Raw genomic sequence first — 16,629 nt, 5'->3', positions numbered from 1 at the left:
ACCTGCTTCTGATAACTGAGGCCAGTAGGCAACAGTTTTCCGACACAACTGTCCTGAAGTCTTGGACCTGAGCGACTGCCGTTCTACGTTGCTGCTGTTCCACAATTGCAACTTCGGACTGAAACTATTCAATTTAATATGAGATGGAATTTATCTCAATTCTAAGATTAAACCTATTTTCGCTTGAACTATTCGTTACGATTCACAAGCATTTTAACCAGAAACAAATTTATTCGCACAACGGACTTTTCGAATTCTAAATCAAAAGCGGATACGACATGGTTTACTTTTGATTAAGGCACTTTTGAAAGTAAATATAGGGCTATTTTCTAATAACTATTATTCTATTGCTAGTGTTTCGGTTTTATACATTAAATTTTTAGATTGGGCGCCATATTCTGTTACGATTCTCCATATGGTCCTTCAACTGCACTGGCCTTACTGCTCTCCGTGCGGTGGCATTTTTTGTGGTGTATTCTTAACCCTAACTTGGACCGAGGCTCGCACAGAACAAAAAAAGGCAAAAGGTTCCCAGTATGTAAGTATCGTTCCAATTATTATTTCTACACTACTTATGTTTTATTTTCATTCCAGGACTTACGCTAACAAACCAAAAGACCAAATTTTTAACACACTAACCCTTAACCTCCGCAAACCACTGAGACGTGGCTGGTGGCAGGTACCCTCCCGAAGCGTTATCCTAAGGGACCCCCACGCAAAATTTTTTTCGGCGTCAGAGGCGTTACAGTCTAGGCGTTCCGGAGGGATTCAAATAGTACCTAACTACCCCCGCAACAAAATCCCACTTTCTGATCTCTCGGATTCCGTTTTTATTTAAAATCGTTGAAAATTTAAAAACTTAACGTATGGAAAACTTAGCCAGCTTACAGTCAATTTTAAGTCGCCGCCGACATATTTTGTGTCAGTCGCCTCAGCCGTTAATATTTGTCGCCGCAGGGCTTTGTTTTACACCGAGGAAGTAATATTTACCAAAACAATTTCTTCAGACCAAACTATTTCCCTTGATAATTGGTAAAATAACTTGCCAAAATATAATTTTGCCAAACTCAAAATGAAGTGTCAATGTTAAATATTATAACAAGTTCAAAAAATCGGTGTGACAAGTTGCATAAAGCAATAAATTTATAAATTAAATATATATTTGGCTACTACACACAATACCAATAAGCTACAAAAATGAATAGTGGAGCTGGCAAACGCACTGGCTCTCGACACGTCTTGGTAGTTTTAATATTATGCATACTCTGGTACATTATTTCATCTAGCAATAATGTTATTGGTAAAATGGTCCTGAATGAATTCCCGTATCCCATGACGGTGACAATGATCCAACTATGCAGCATCACATTGTACAGCGGACCATTCTTTAATTTATGGCGGATAAGAAAATATCAAGATATACCAAGAGGCTATTATTTCCGATTGATAATACCTTTGGCATTTGGTAAATTTTTAGCTTCTGTAACATCACATATATCACTGTGGAAGGTACCCGTGTCTTATGCTCATACAGGTAAAGATTACAACAAAACAAAGTTAGTGACGTGTGTGTTTTTCTAATAACACTTGTAAATTTATTTTTTTTGTTTATATGTTTATTTATTTGATAACACTATAGTGAAAGCTACCATGCCATTGTTTACGGTGATTCTGACACGTCTGATATTTCGGGAAAAACAGCCTACACTGGTCTATTTGAGTTTGATACCAATTATAACGGGAGTTGGCATTGCAACTATGACAGAAATATCTTTTAATATGATGGGTTTAGTATCGGCTTTAATATCAACCATGGGCTTTTCTTTGCAAAATATATTTTCCAAAAAGGTAAGTTTTAATTTAAATTTTATTTTTGGAAGAAGGTTTAAATGTGCTCTAAGTTCTTTAACGGCTAATCCCTTTGGCATCTTGAGCTCATTAATATAAATATGACAATATAAATGAACATCAGGATATTCTTTGAGGGTAACTTTCATGGACAACTTTTATTTTTAAACTACGGAGTATAAACGGATTTGTTATAAAAGATTCTATGTCAATTATTCAATTTCCTTATGAAATTTTGTGGATAGATTTTGATTCTTATAAAACTTGTTTTAGGCCATGTACATAGAAGTAATTAGTTACTTTTGAACAAATTCGAAGGTTAATTGGAATCGTGGTGTCGTTAGCAGTACAATTATGCTGTTATCAATAGAGAAAGGAAGAAAGACGGACACGGTTAGGTCGTCTTAGAATCAAATTTTAAATTATTTTTGTAGTTGTGCGACTTAAAAATATAATAATAAAATCTTTAAAAACATAGTATATCAAAAATTTTATATTATTTTTATTTTAAAAAGGTTCTTAAGGATACTGGTATTCATCACTTACGCTTATTACATTTACTTGGTAAATTAGCTTTATTCATGTTTTTACCGATTTGGTTATATGCCGACAGTTATAAAGTTATACATCATCCGGCAATTGTAAGTAATTTTTACTACACGTCACAGTTTTTGCATATTGTGTAAAACCTTATATATATTTCAGACAAATTTAGATTATCGTGTTATAGCTTTACTATTTGCCGATGGCGTTTTAAATTGGCTACAGAATATAATTGCCTTTTCGGTGCTATCCCTGGTTACGCCGCTAACTTATGCTGTGGCAAGTGCATCGAAACGTATTTTTGTTATAGCTGTATCTTTGGTGATATTGGGAAATCCAGTAACATGGGTAAATTGTTTTGGCATGGCCTTGGCAATATTAGGTGTACTATGCTACAATAGGGTAAGTTTACATTTGTCACCTTTAATCTACATTTAGTTATTATAAAATTTTCCTTTTTAGGCGAAACACATAAGTAAAGAAAAATCCATTATACCAACAACAACACAAAAAAGTAGTATAAAATACACTTCATTACCGAATAATGTTGATCCTTATTATCGTGGTTCAGTTACAACAAATCACAAAATTTCGAATGGCTATAGTTCGAAAAATACTGAAAATAGTCTTTTAGCTAATAGCAGTACTATGCCTAATGGTAGTACAACTCGTCTTTTATTTGTTTAGTTCAATTTTAAATAACTATTTTAAAAGTGGAATTTAGAAATACAATTTTATTTATAAACAAAAATATTTAATGTTAAATTTTAGGTCAAACATCTGCAGGCTATCATTTTATTTTATTATTGCCATATTCTTGTTAAACTTCCTGAATGTGATTTCTTTTTAATTCTCAGTATTTTTTGTTACATATTTACATTTTATCAATCAACGATTTTTTTCATGTAATATAATGATCCTTTTTTGTTTTACTTTAATTTGTTCTTGTTCCATTGCAATATTTAAACAATGTAAATACACCAACTTAAAAAAAAGTATAAAAACGAAATAGTTATTAGAAATTACTGCTATAAACTTCCTATTTTTAAAGTTTAAGAAAATATTCAATTAACAAAAATATATGACGCAAACTTTTGTAAATATCGTAGAAAAAAAGAACTACGTTAACAAATACATATAAATTGTAAATTGTTTATTAAAACAAAATAATAAAAAACGCAATTTAAACAACAGGAAAATATATGTATATTTTTTGGGCAGTGTGTATAGATCGTCATTCCCCTGACAAAACCAAGAAGATTGCCTACGTCATTCCACACTACACCTACTAGTTCATTGCCGCCTCAGGCTCTAAACTCTATAACAGTTGCATAAAAAATGTTCCATTGTATCTAGTTTTTATTCCAAGAATGCTCCAATAGGGCAGTGATCGGATATCACACTGACAAGAATCCTCAAAATCTTCCTTTCCAATCTTATACCTTGGATACCATGTAAGCTATCCTACTCTGCCATTATTATAATTTTTCGGGAACCATTTGTGTAGAACAAACCGCGCAATGTACATCCCACTGTATCCTCAGCAGCTGCAAAAACAAACCCCATCAAGAACACCACCTCAAATGCCAATTACATTGAATAAACTACTAAAACAGCGATCAATGTTTTACGTCTATTCCAGAAATCAGTAAAGATAATGCAGTTAAACTGTAGAAACAAGATCTTGGAAAGCACCAAATATATTTATGGGAATAACATCATCATTATAACATATGAAGAAACAAAAACATTGTTGTTGTAACAGCTTAAACTATACAATAATCTATTAACGGGGTTCTACATCAATGCCCAGACCTAAAAAATTGGGCTACTTCGACCGGATGTGTCCATAAATCCATTGGACAGAGTGAAGTAGGGTTGGCTGAGCAGTTGAAACTGTGGTGGGTGTCATGAGGACCCTGACCACATGCAGGACATTCGTTGGAGACGGCATGGTCTATACGTGATCAGTAGGCATTGAGCCTGTTGCTCCATCCCGATCTTTGTTATTCCAGAACTACTCTTGTTTTACGTGGCAGGTTTTCTTCCGTGTCTGCTATGAGCGGTGGGCGACCTCCAAGTACGACATTCATGCGGTATCGTGCGACCGTGGAATTTATGGCGTCTCTATGTATGTTGTTCAAAGCTGCCGAATACGAGGACTGATCCAGTGGATCCTGTACATATCTGCTATGTTTTTCTTGTATATACGAAGATCCTTCCTTACATGCCTCGGGGGAGTATTCAACTGTGTGATGTTAAAATTTGGATGACTCCTCCGATGACATCCCAGGAGAAACTGTTTGGTCAACATTACATTATATTCCTTGAATGGGAGGACCTTCGTTTTCTCGTGCAGGTGATGTTCCGAGGTAATTTGTAGGCAGCCCGTTACCGTCCTTAGGGCGGCATTTTGGCAGCTGAAACTTTTAAAGGCTTCTCTACCTAGGCACGATGCCCTGCCTTTCATCAAAGTCCTTATACTCGACTGATGTATCGCAGTTCCTCTAGCATTCCTAAACACCTTTCCAAATCTAAATCTCATCATCGCAAAGGTTAAGTTATTAATTCTACTGTCAATTATCGGAACTATCCAACTCTCTAGAAAACTTTAAACTCCGCGAACGACTAACGACTCTCTAATAATTTCTATTAGAATATACTTCTATATCTATATTTAAGTTAGACTTCGCCACGAGTCATCTAATGCTTAAGATTTTTTGGCCAAATTTCGATGGAACCTCATTACGTTGTCAATAAATTTGTGACATACTCATAAATTTTGTCGCAGGTTTGTCTACATCACAAGAAGCCATAAAAGCTTCTTACATAAACCTTACATTTCCCAAACCAAAAGTGGCAACTCTAGGGATTTCCCACGCCACAATAACCTACCAAAAAGGTGTAGAAAAAGATGTAGTATTTTCATCAGAAATAGTAACTCGAAGTGCTTCAAATTCGGATGAAAAACCTATGAACTTTACATACCGATATTTTTTGACATTGTGTTTTCACCAAAGTTTGATGCACTTCGAATATGTTATTCGTAGCGACTTTTCTACATCTCTTTCCTTTTAACTGGGTTTTCATTTGTAAGGAAATATTTTGTTTATTAAAGCAAAAAATATATTATAGCATTTTTAGATGTGATTAAGATGTCGTTTGTAAAGTATGACAGCAATTATATTTTGCTGGAATGTCATTGGAGGTTTTTGGCAACTCTGAACTACATTTAATCTCAGTTTAAGAAGCAGTTAAAAACCGATATTTGGATGTCGAAAATAAAACACATTCTCCTAATGACACTCTAAACAAAATTTTACTGGGTTTTCACCAAAACTTAATGTACTTCTAATATGTTATTTGTAATGACTTTTTTACATCTCTTTATTTACTTTTAACTGTGTTTTCATTTGTAAGGAAATATTTGGTTTAAAAAAGTGAATAGTAAGTAATCGCATTTTTAGATGTGATTAAGATGTAGTTTGTAAAATATGACATCAATTATTTTTTGCTAGAAATACTTACATAAGTGTTTACATTTAATTTTAATACTTTGTAAAATAAAAAAACTAATAGTTTATATCATAGTGTATTTTAATAAATTTTATCTAATTGTATCCATTCGTAGACAACATGCCTTTCATAACCAATTTTCTGTAGTAATGATTCAGATTTTACATTTCCAACAACCACAAAAGCAGATGAGTGAACATTTAAGGATTTAGCTATTAAATGGCTCATTGCAAGAGCCAAGTATTTACCAAGACCCCTACGTTGGGCTGAGGGTAAAACTTGCAGTATTCTTTAATAAATAAATAAAATTATTAGCTTAATGAAACAACTACTTAACGAACTAGTAATACTTACGCTAAACCGGAAAATTCATTTTGAAAAATCCAACCAACTAAATTATTTGTTGATTCTTCCATAATACCAATACATCTTTTTAAATGTATAAAACCTTTAACATAATTCAAAGAAGCTTCCTTATTATTAGCCCAGTTAGCATGAATTAAATCGGCATGATGTTCTTCTAGAGGAATTACCTTAAAACCTTTGGCAAGACTTTTATAATAAACAAATTAATATTAGTGATGTACATATATATTGTTTTGAAATATCACGATGGAGAGATTTTCTGATCTTCCTATCAAAAATTACCTTGGTACTTTAATATTTAATGCTTTGTCACGTTCTAAAATAAGACCTTGACATTGTCGAGCCTTTTGAATTGAGCCTCCTTTAGAGATGACGATTTTCTTGACAGCTTCACTACATTCATTCGTAACGCTTATAAGTAGAGGTCCATTTTTCCACTGTATTAAATTTGTTTTACTTAAACATTCTAACAATTCAGTGCAGTTCGGTTCCCAGGTATGAAAAGCAACACTTTGAATCTGTAAGTATAGTTATTCGTTTATTAATTTAAAGGTCTATTAAGTTACCCAGCAAAAAATAATGCAAGTTATACTTTACAAACGAAAAATATGTAATCGCTTCGCTGTTATAAACAAAACTTTTCCTTACAAGAAAAGTCACTTCATTCCAGCAGAAAAATGTGTCGAAAAAGATTTAGAATAACTAGTAACCTGAAGTGCTTCAAACTCAGGTGAAAACCTTTGAATTTTACATCAGTGTTTCATTGGAGGGATGTTGTTTATTTTTTGAACTATGAAAAACCAGTGAAATTTTTATAAGAGTGTCATGAACAGAATGTGTTTTTTTTGACATCCAAATATCGGATTTTTACTGCTTGTAAAACTAAGATTAGATGTTGTTCAGAGTTGCTAAAAATGAACAACATCCCTCTAATGACATGCTAATGTAAAATTCATAAGTTTTTCACCCGAATTAGAAGCACTTCGGGTTACTACCAAGCAAAAAATTATTGATGTCATACTTTACAAACGACATCTTAATCACATCTAAAAATGCGATTATATATTTTTCGCTTTTATTAACCTAATATTTCCTTACAAATGAAAACCCAGTTAAAAGTGAGGAAAGAGATGTAGAAAACTCACTACAAATAACATATTCGAAGTACATCAAAATTTGGTGAAAAACTAATGAAATTAACATACGCATGTCATTGAACGAATTCGGTTTATTCGGATTTTTATTGTATCTATGAATAATATTAGATGTAGTTCATAATTGTCAAAAATGAAGAACATCCTTCTAATGACACGCTAATGTAAAATTCATAAGGTTTTCACCAAAATTGGAAGTACTTCAAGTATGTTATTTGTGGTGAAAATTCTACTTCTTTTTCCTCACTTTTTTTGCTGGGTTCTGATGAAAATACTACATCTTTTGACACACTTTTTTTGCTGGGCATGTCATTGAACGAATTCGGTTTATTTTTGACATCCAAATATCGGATTTTTATTGCCTCTATGAATAAGATTAGATGTAGTTCATAGTTGTCAAAAATAAACAACATCCCTCTAATGACACGCTAATGTAAAATTCATAGGTTTTTCATCCGAATTTGAAGCACTTCGAGTTACTAATTCTGATGAAAATACCACACTTTTTTTTTTTGCTGGGTACTGACTAGTAAGTCTGAGACCAAATTTGTCTACCCACCAAATCATGATGTAAACAGATATAAGTTCCATATTTACGAAAATCTCCCTTACGATGTGTATAGAAGGTTTTACGAAACGATATCCATTCCTGGTTATCTTTGTCGATGTTCAACTTCGCCAATTGACTGTTCCATTGAAATTGTGTGTATAGCAAAAGGTATTGAAAACCATTTGAGTTGTATTTTTCTTTATACAATTCCAATAATTCACTAAACTCTTCATCATTGAGTGGTCGTAATATATCAAACATTTCATCATATTTCATACTTTCCACCTGATGATAATTACTGATCATTTTGTTCACTTTTATAGTTTAGGGTTGAATCTTATCAATTACTTCTGTTTGTAAACAAACTATAGTTTTTTAAAAATAAAATTTGAAAATTATTATCAGTGCTACAATTGAGTACTGATCTGTGGTAAAACTTAAACGTTACTAAATCTTAAATGTTATTATTTTTCATTAGAACATATTAAATACATATACATACATATATAACTAATACGATTGAGATTAAATTGATGTCTAGTAGACTGATTTAATCGTTAATTTTATCAAGTTCGTGAGAGAGACAAACGAACATGATAAAGAGAATTGTTCGAAATAAAATTTACTTCTGTGGAGATGTATGTACTATATATACACATACATAGAAAAATCACGGCAGTTCTCGATGAATATCTTAAACTATTGGCTATTCCCAGCAGTTCGACGGGACAGTCTCGAACTGACCACTTAATCTACCACTTGTGGTGGCCCCTAGCCACCTGACCTCCCAGGTGACCAATCATTTTAACATTGGCTTGTCCTACGAGGAAGTCAATCGTCACTCTACACCCTACAAAAAGAGACAATTAAAAGACGGTCAAAAATAGTCAAAGGATGATAATCTCCAAATGAATTTTTTTGAAAGTCAGTCACATTACTAGCTATTTAACTGGCGCTACTTTTCTTGCTATAAAACCAGGACATAGACGTGTTCTAGGAAAGTGACGATTTACTTTTATTCTTGATGAATGTCCCAAAACATGCGAATTGGAGCCAACAGGTGGTAAGATATTAATGGAAATAAAGGTTAAAAATGTCAAGTGTCTACTCTCTAGAATACTATGGGACATCAATGTGACGATTGACCCTAAAGATATAAAATTGAGTCAACCAGATGGTGGCATATTAGTAGAAAGTAACAATCATTTCTCCAAAATATGGGTAAAATAACTACTTCCGGATGTTCAATAAAACAAAGACAACTTTTAAGAGTCTAATCTCTAGATTACTTGGAGACAGTAAAGAGATGATTGCCATCGCTCTCGCTTACAAAGGGGACACTAAAGTGACGACTGTTTTCATTCTCGATTACAAAGAGTACATTCGTGACGAATGATCCAAAACATACGAATTACAATCATCCAGGTGGTTAACTATTAGTGGAAATTACTGTCTTTTTCGTATGCCTTGAATCTTTGTCGAACTGCTGGGTTTCTTATAGAATTATGCTATGTATTCATTGTTGTTAGATCTTACAATGTTGGCGGTAAAATGTGCAAAAATGTCTAATAACAGTGTAAATATAGGCCTGGTTCACACAAGGAAACTTTTTTGGGAAACTTTTGATTTTTGTGTGTGAGAGAAAGAAATATCAACCATCTCTTTCTCTCACACACAAAATCAAAAGTTTCTCAACAAAAGTTTCCTAGTGTGAACCAGGTCTTACATTGTTCGAAATAAGATTTACTTCTATCTAGATGTATATGTAGAAAAATCCCGACAATTCTCGAAGACTGTCTTAAACTATTGACTGTTATCTCTAATAACAGAGTAAACTTACAAATTTTGTCTTCCAATATTGTCAGTAATGCTTTTTCTGACAACGTTGTAAATGATAAATTGTAAGTTCAGTGGATTGTTTCTGAACATTTTACTGACAACGTTGTAAGATCTGACAATCGTGTATCACGGCTTTTATTTTCTTTTAACAAACGTAGTCTAATCTTTAATTATGGACTTCAACTTTTATTTTCAAAATCCAAGAAAAAAACGTTTTGTTTGTTGCCGAAACGCTCCCACCTTACTTTTTACATCATGTATTATTCATTTAATTGTTCGCCTGTTTTATTTCCTGTTTACAAAACTGTTATACCATAATTGGATTTTGTAACTATGGAAACCATAATAAACAATATGAAAATATAATAATTTTGTTAAAATTCGTAAATATTTTCAAGAATTTTATTTAACTTATTTGTCATAATGGTTCGCAGTAAGAAAAACAAATAATAATTTATTAAATAAATCTTCAAAATTAGTAATTTATCTTGTTTGCCTTTAGTAACTGAGGAATTGGTGCGTAAGAAATCTGAGCATAATGAATTACTAATAAGTACCTTAGAGGAACTTTCTCTGCATCAGGAAGACATTGAACGCATAGAGCATTTGCATAACTGGTGTCGTGATCTAAAGATTTTATTATTGCAATCGAATTTAATTTCAAAAATAGAAAATTTATACAAACTTAAACGATTGGAATATTTAAATTTGGCACTAAACAACATTGAACGGGTGGAGAATTTAGAAAAGTTGGAATCATTAAATAAATTAGATTTAACACTAAACTTTATAGGTGAACTGACATCAATTGAGAATCTCAAGGATAACTATAATTTGAGATCACTGATATTGACTGGAAATCCTTGTTGTGATTATCCCAACTATAGGGAATTTGTGATTGCTACATTACCCCAGTTGGAGAGTTTAGATTGTCAAGAGATAACATTGACGCAGAAGTTAAAGTTCAAGCCCCATTTGAAGGCATATCGTGCGTTTATTATACAAAAACAAGCCGACTATGCCATGCAACGTGATGAACAAAAGATACGTTTTCAACAACAAAAGGAGGAACTTGAGGCTAAAATGGCCAGCATCGAAGATGAGGATGAACGTATAAAAACATTTTGGGATTCGAAAAGTGAAAATTGTCCTGAAATACGTCAGGAAATTGCTAAATATCACCGCAAAGGGCGAGAAACAAGTTGTGATGTTTCGCATAATAAGAAAAATTCTATTGAACCAAAGTTATTTGCTCCTTGTGGACGTCCCTATAATATTAACAAACCAAATTTACCATTTACGCTTAGTGACGAAGATGATGAGTACATATTAAAACTGGAGGTTTATAAGTAAGTAAATTAATATATAATTATTAACAAATTGATTGTTAAATTAAATTTTAAACAGTCAATTTGAATACGCTTTGCTATATGAATTAACGATATAATCACTTCAATCACAGTGATTGTTGAAGAAAAACTATCACCCCTATTCTGCATTTTAATGCAAATCGAAATTTTCTCCGTTTGGCAACATTGGTATGCTGCATTTCGATTCGAAGCTCCGCCACTAACTACCGATCCACACTAGGGAACTTTTTTGAATTTGCGTGAGAGAGTTTTCCCGCTCTCGGAATCTTGTTTTGTTTTGTTAGACCTGGTTCATACTGGGAAACTTTTGATTTTGTGTGTGAGAGAAAGAGATGGTTGATATGGTTGATGGATGGTTGATGGTTTCCTAGTGTAAAGCAGGTCTTATTCTTCTCATTCGTACAACAACAAATCAACAACACGTAGTTTCTGAAACAAAAGTTTCTATTTGTGGACCAGATCTAAAATAAAAACTTACAAAAACGTAGTTACGATCGTAATGCAGAATACACAAAATCGTAAAACATTGAAATAAAATAACTGAATGCGGAAACTTAATCGAAATGCAGAATAGGGGTGAATACATTTGTTTAATAGTCTATTAAAACAGACCAGTTACATTATGTTGCATTCCCATTTTACAGATTCCTCGATACGTCTCACATTAAAGTAGAAATCGAAGTAAATTATATTCGAGTAACCATCAAGGGGAAAATTTTTCAAATTGCCCTAAATGTTGAAGTTAAACCCTCTGAGGCGATAGTTCAACGGTCACAAATAACAGGCCAATTGGTAATAAAAGTTGCTAAACTGCATCAAAATGAAATATTGAAATCTAAATTGAGAGGTGAGTTCTTTTAAATTTATTAAACTTTTTTGTTCCCTATTTTCAATATATGTATCATAAAATATTTGTAAAAAACTAATTGTATTAGATCGATCCACAAGTAGTAAAACTTATGATTATAGTTCGTACTTATTCTGTGGTATTTGATTTTTATAATTCTAGCTCCAAAAACTTTGTTTTGAAACTAGTATGTGTTTAATTGATTTGGTGTAGTACCAATGTATAACCAGTGTCAAAGCGTTAATAACTTGAAAACTGCTTATACTTAGTACTTTAGAATCATAATAATGATCCTGAAAAATTTCCAAAAATAGCGAAATCACTAGTATGCTGCTCAATTATCTAAACCCTCTGTTTGCAATCATTCTAGAAATAGTTTTTTTTTAGAACAAATTTTTCATTTTTCCGAGAATCATTTTATTATTTAAGTCGGAAAATTAAAGAATTAACGAATGCTTATAATTCTTTTCAAACTTTGTCCGTGATCATGATGTAAAAAGTAAGGTGGGAGCGTTTCGGCAACAAACACAACAAACACAATAATTTTTTGTTGTCTAGAGTTGGGTTTTGTCAAAATGAAATTTCTAAAATTGAAAAATAATAAACATTGGAAAGAAATAGTTCTTGTGTATTTCACAATATTGCCTACAAAACCGTCGTTACATTTAGCTTGTATCGGCAGCAGGATAATGTTTTAAAGCTTCTTCATTTGAATTTTCTTATTTGAAAACTTTTTATGAACATTTTAATTCATAATTTTACATTTATTTTAATCTAAAAAAATATAATTTTTTTTAGATTAAAAATAAATTAATTTATTTTGACACAACCCAAGCACTTAAAAAAAAAACAAATAAAAATCAGCTGCCTTAACGATTTCACCTTACTTAGTGCATCCTGGTGCGTGATACTCCAATACAGCCCTACTTGTTTCGTAATTTTAAATATTTTAAAATTTTAAATTCATCAACATAATCAACTGATACCTTTTTTATTCTAGACAAACCTATTGAGACTGATAATAAAAATTCGAATTTTACGTAAGTATTTTTAATAGAATTATTAATATTACCAAATCAGAAAAATGCGTCTGATCAAAGTCATTTGGTCAATTATGCGGAGGTACACACTACGTTTCTTCGCGTCAAAGCATTACGCGCTTTTTATATCTACTTCGCGTTCTACTCTTCAAGTTAGACCCGGTCCACACTAGGACATTCTTTCTCTCTCACGCAAAATCAAAACTTTCCCAAAAAAAGTTTGCTAGTGTGGACTGACAGTTATAAAAGTAGAAAGTAGATCTACTTTAAGCATTCTAGGTGTAAAGACATTCTACGCTTTTGTGTTTGTAACTTTCAGCATATAAATACATTGATTCTACTTTTTTGACAGACGCGTAGAATGCGAAAAAGCGTAGAACGTGTGGTGTGGACCTCCAGCTTTAATAGGTTATACAATTTTAAATACATGTTTTTCACTTGTAAACATCTTTACTCTGCTCTCTGAAACTCGGACGGACCCAAAATCATACATATGTATTCAGGCCGCGCGTTTGTGTGTTAAAATAGAGTATAATCTTGACGAAAGTCAAATTAGAGCCAACTTTTTCAAAAGTATTGATTCTTTGTTAAACTGCACGATTCGTGCAAATAAATCCTGACACGTTAATCATGAATATTTTGTTTTACATGAATGAAATTACAGGATAAATTGAGAGTACTCCGCAGACTCATGTACTCGTCTTTGAACCAGTCTCACTCAAAGACGAGGACTGCTTCAAAACTCTAGATATGTATATGAGTAAATCATACTCTATTTAATATTATAATATTCAAGGTGAAAACAATGTAATCCGTTCATACATTACATCAGATTAGTTCAAGATAAGCAACATAGTTCTACGTAAAAAAACATAGTCCATGTTTGCATTTCATTCTAATACTCTTGCAGTGCATTGTGTTGGAATAAGGAAAATAGATTAAGCGAGGGAGGATAGAGGGAGTAGTTTTTGTGAACATTCAATTTTAACCAACCCACATTGCAAGTGGCAGGAAAGACTCCAGGGCGGGGGTCTTTGTTTCACATACAGACAGTACGACTAAAGAACGAATTCTCTTTGTTGTGCGTTGTGCAATCCAGTGGTCAATCGACCACAAATGGCTGTGCTCTTGATGAATGGCGGTTGTTACTTTTGAATATGAAGGTTTCGGAAATAAGTTCACTAATTTCATAAGAATACATTCTATCCATAAAATAGTAAAACGCACATTTCGGACTTTCGACTTTTATTTACAAAAGTCAAATTTTTTCATAGACGATAGTCGCCTTTTTGGAACAAAATAGTTGACTTCGACTTTTTTCGACAAAAAGTCAATTGTTCGATTATTCGAAAGTCGATTTATAGAATCCTAAGCCCTCTTAAGTAACTCCAAAAATAGACTTTGAAGTACCGGCCCATACATGTGAGTTATATTACACTGTATTCTCATGTCCAGAATTTTTGACTCCTTAATATTTACACCACCGATAAATAGAGATGAAGCAACATAGTTTGTCGTAAAAACACAATATTGAGTCCTACATGCAATGAAATCGACTCTATTAGTACGACCTCATTCCGATATTACCAATAGATCTTGATTTATGTGCAAGTAGTTTGAGCACAAATTTTAATTGTGTTTTGTTATTGTAATAAAAACAAAATACAAGTTAAATTTTAACTCAAACTACTCACACGTTATCTAGAAACCACACATAAGTTTCGCCTCAATACCCCTAATTTCCAGAGGATTAGGCCTATAATTGAATGAATAAGAATGACAAATGTTGCTATCATCTGCAAAAGAGTAGATACAATTGTAAATTAGACATAGATCGTCATTTAGAATGATAAGGAATATAGTAGGAGATCATATATCTTCACTTATGGCACTAAAACAGAAAACTATTACTATTTCTGTAGCACCCACCAAAATTGCAGTATTTTCGAAACTGCCACAATCAATGGATTCACTGGCTTCTTGAAAATAACTGGCGGTTGGTTTCCGATACTTAAAAAGTGGCGATGTTCTTGAAAAAATTTTCACTATTAGGCAACAGCAAACACATTCTTATTGGGGGGGTTCTGGACCAATTATTCAAATTTTCGAACTTATTGCACAGACTTGGTAATAAATTAATTACTTTGGAAGTAGTCGTGCTGTAAAGCCTGCAAATACTGACGAACAGTTAAAATAAAATTTGATTTAAAAGTATATTTACTAGTATTTGGATTATCATGTACAATCACTGATTCAATAATTAAAAGTGAACGGGCACGTGAATTTCCCATGAGGTTGACCTTTGCGCGATAGATATGGCCAAGACGATTATCAGTTACACTTACTCCAAAGTAGTGGAGCATTCACTTCCTAACGGTCATAATAAGTTTAATAGATCCGGCTGGGAAATTTGCAATTAAAAAACATATTTAACGACTAACTTTCCTTTGAAAATGTCAATGAAGTCGGAATTAGCGATAACAGTTTAACATTTTGTCTGCTAAATATTGCGAAGTTTAGAGAGTAAATATTGTATAGAATTGGTAATACTGGAAGTTGTGGGATCATAGAAATATAGTAATAATAATAAATAAATAAGAATTGTGTTATATTAAATTTCCTGTTTTTTTTTTTCTTTAGGCCTCGACAACTTAAAGGAAGCGTCAAACTCGATACCATTTGCCGTAAAACCGATGAAGAAATTCCGGATTTGATTTGAATTTAAAAACACTTTTAATTTTATTTAATTAAAAATCTTTTATTTTTTATTGTTTTTACTTTATTATTTCTTATGTACGAGTAATTTTATGTAAACTTTACATAATCTATAGTTTTTGTTTTTATTATTATTATTATTTTTAATTTGTTCTTAATCATCATCAGTATGTTGTGGTGTTATATTTAAATATTCTTGTGTTTGTGGGGTTTGTGGCATGTAAATTTTTTATGCATTTTTTATTTTATTTTAATACTAATTTTTTTTAATAATACATTTTGCTTAATTTTGTATTTGGTGTATTATTGCAAATAAAAAAACGTTATTTTTTACATAATTTTCGAATTTATTTTGGAATGAACATGGAGATTTTTTTAATAACAAATAGGGGAATTTTGAAATGGATTATATACATAGAATCTGCTGTGTTTTTATATAATAAGTATAATTATTATAAATGTGTAGTGTGTTTTGTTTTAAATTATGGAATAATTTAAATCTAAGCGGGAATTACGATATTTTATATGAGTTTAAGGAACTAAACAATTTGAAAAATAATATTTAATTGGAAATGTTTACGAATTATCAAGATTAAGAACGATTATCCAAATCATTATTTGAAAAACTTCCTGACAATTGCATTTCGATTAGATTCTTTTTCGAAAATGTTTTCATTGTATTTAAGAAATATTCATACAAATCAAGTTAGAATTACTTTCCATAGCTCCTTTCTATATCTACGACGTCTAAAATTGTTTCGTATGCTGTATGGTATGTTTCTCCTGATGGGAAACACAAATCGCCAAAGGTTCGAGTGAGTCCCAAAGTTACTTCACCTTA

The 16,629-nt window shown here is 32.1% G+C and overlaps 3 protein-coding genes across 4 annotated transcripts; 2 read left to right on the top strand and 1 right to left on the bottom strand.

The window, feature by feature from the left end:
• Positions 1-957: 957 nt before the first annotated feature.
• LOC111688427 (solute carrier family 35 member E1 homolog) lies at positions 958-3,452 on the top strand. The gene is made up of 5 exons (XM_023450937.2): positions 958-1,534; positions 1,640-1,848; positions 2,364-2,489; positions 2,554-2,793; positions 2,854-3,452. Exons 1-5 carry the CDS (start codon positions 1,198-1,200, stop codon positions 3,076-3,078), a joined length of 1,137 nt encoding a protein of 378 aa, XP_023306705.1. The 5' UTR covers positions 958-1,197; the 3' UTR covers positions 3,079-3,452.
• Positions 3,453-5,914: 2,462 nt separating this feature from the next.
• Positions 5,915-8,408, bottom strand: LOC111688430. Its single transcript, XM_023450942.2, has 4 exons — positions 7,987-8,408; positions 6,556-6,791; positions 6,262-6,459; positions 5,915-6,196 (listed from the first exon to the last, which is right to left on the bottom strand). The coding sequence occupies exons 1-4, from the start codon at positions 8,281-8,283 to the stop codon at positions 5,989-5,991; spliced, it is 939 nt and encodes a 312-aa protein (XP_023306710.2). The 5' UTR covers positions 8,284-8,408; the 3' UTR covers positions 5,915-5,988.
• A 1,765-nt stretch (positions 8,409-10,173) lies between these two features.
• On the top strand, positions 10,174-16,126 carry LOC111688433 (protein tilB). 2 transcript variants are annotated; one of them, XM_046946522.1, is made up of 5 exons: positions 10,174-10,249; positions 10,319-11,165; positions 11,831-12,033; positions 13,034-13,073; positions 15,714-16,126. In XM_046946522.1, exons 1-5 carry the CDS (start codon positions 10,240-10,242, stop codon positions 15,790-15,792), a joined length of 1,179 nt encoding a protein of 392 aa, XP_046802478.1. In that variant the 5' UTR covers positions 10,174-10,239; the 3' UTR covers positions 15,793-16,126. The 2 variants fall into 2 exon arrangements, with proteins under 2 accessions (XP_046802478.1, XP_046802479.1); XM_046946523.1 differs by lacking the exon at positions 13,034-13,073.
• Positions 16,127-16,629: the final 503 nt, after the last annotated feature.

Source organism: Lucilia cuprina, chromosome 3, assembly GCF_022045245.1.
Source record: "Lucilia cuprina isolate Lc7/37 chromosome 3, ASM2204524v1, whole genome shotgun sequence".
NCBI classification, from domain to species: domain Eukaryota; kingdom Metazoa; phylum Arthropoda; class Insecta; order Diptera; family Calliphoridae; genus Lucilia; species Lucilia cuprina.
Note: the sequence above shows the minus strand (reverse complement) of the source record. Positions and strands in the feature narration are given on the sequence as shown.

Bases quoted from the DNA above. Each gene is read 5' to 3' on its own strand.
- LOC111688430 (XM_023450942.2), bottom strand. From the start codon at position 8,283: ATGATCAGTAATTATCATCAGGTGGAAAGTATGAAATATGATGAAATG. The intron at 6,460-6,555 runs GTAATTTTTGAT...TTATTATAAAAG, and splicing joins TTAAATATTAAAGTACCAAG to TCTTGCCAAAGGTTTTAAGG. The intron at 6,197-6,261 runs GTAAGTATTACT...TATTTATTAAAG, and splicing joins AATGAATTTTCCGGTTTAGC to AATACTGCAAGTTTTACCCT.
- LOC111688433 (XM_046946522.1), top strand. The intron at 12,034-13,033 runs GTGAGTTCTTTT...TTTTTATTCTAG, and splicing joins ATTGAAATCTAAATTGAGAG to ACAAACCTATTGAGACTGAT. The intron at 13,074-15,713 runs GTAAGTATTTTT...TTTTTTCTTTAG, and splicing joins AATAAAAATTCGAATTTTAC to GCCTCGACAACTTAAAGGAA.
- LOC111688427 (XM_023450937.2), top strand. From the start codon at position 1,198: ATGAATAGTGGAGCTGGCAAACGCACTGGCTCTCGACACGTCTTGGTA. The intron at 1,535-1,639 runs GTAAAGATTACA...ATAACACTATAG, and splicing joins CGTGTCTTATGCTCATACAG to TGAAAGCTACCATGCCATTG. The intron at 2,794-2,853 runs GTAAGTTTACAT...TTTCCTTTTTAG, and splicing joins GTGTACTATGCTACAATAGG to GCGAAACACATAAGTAAAGA.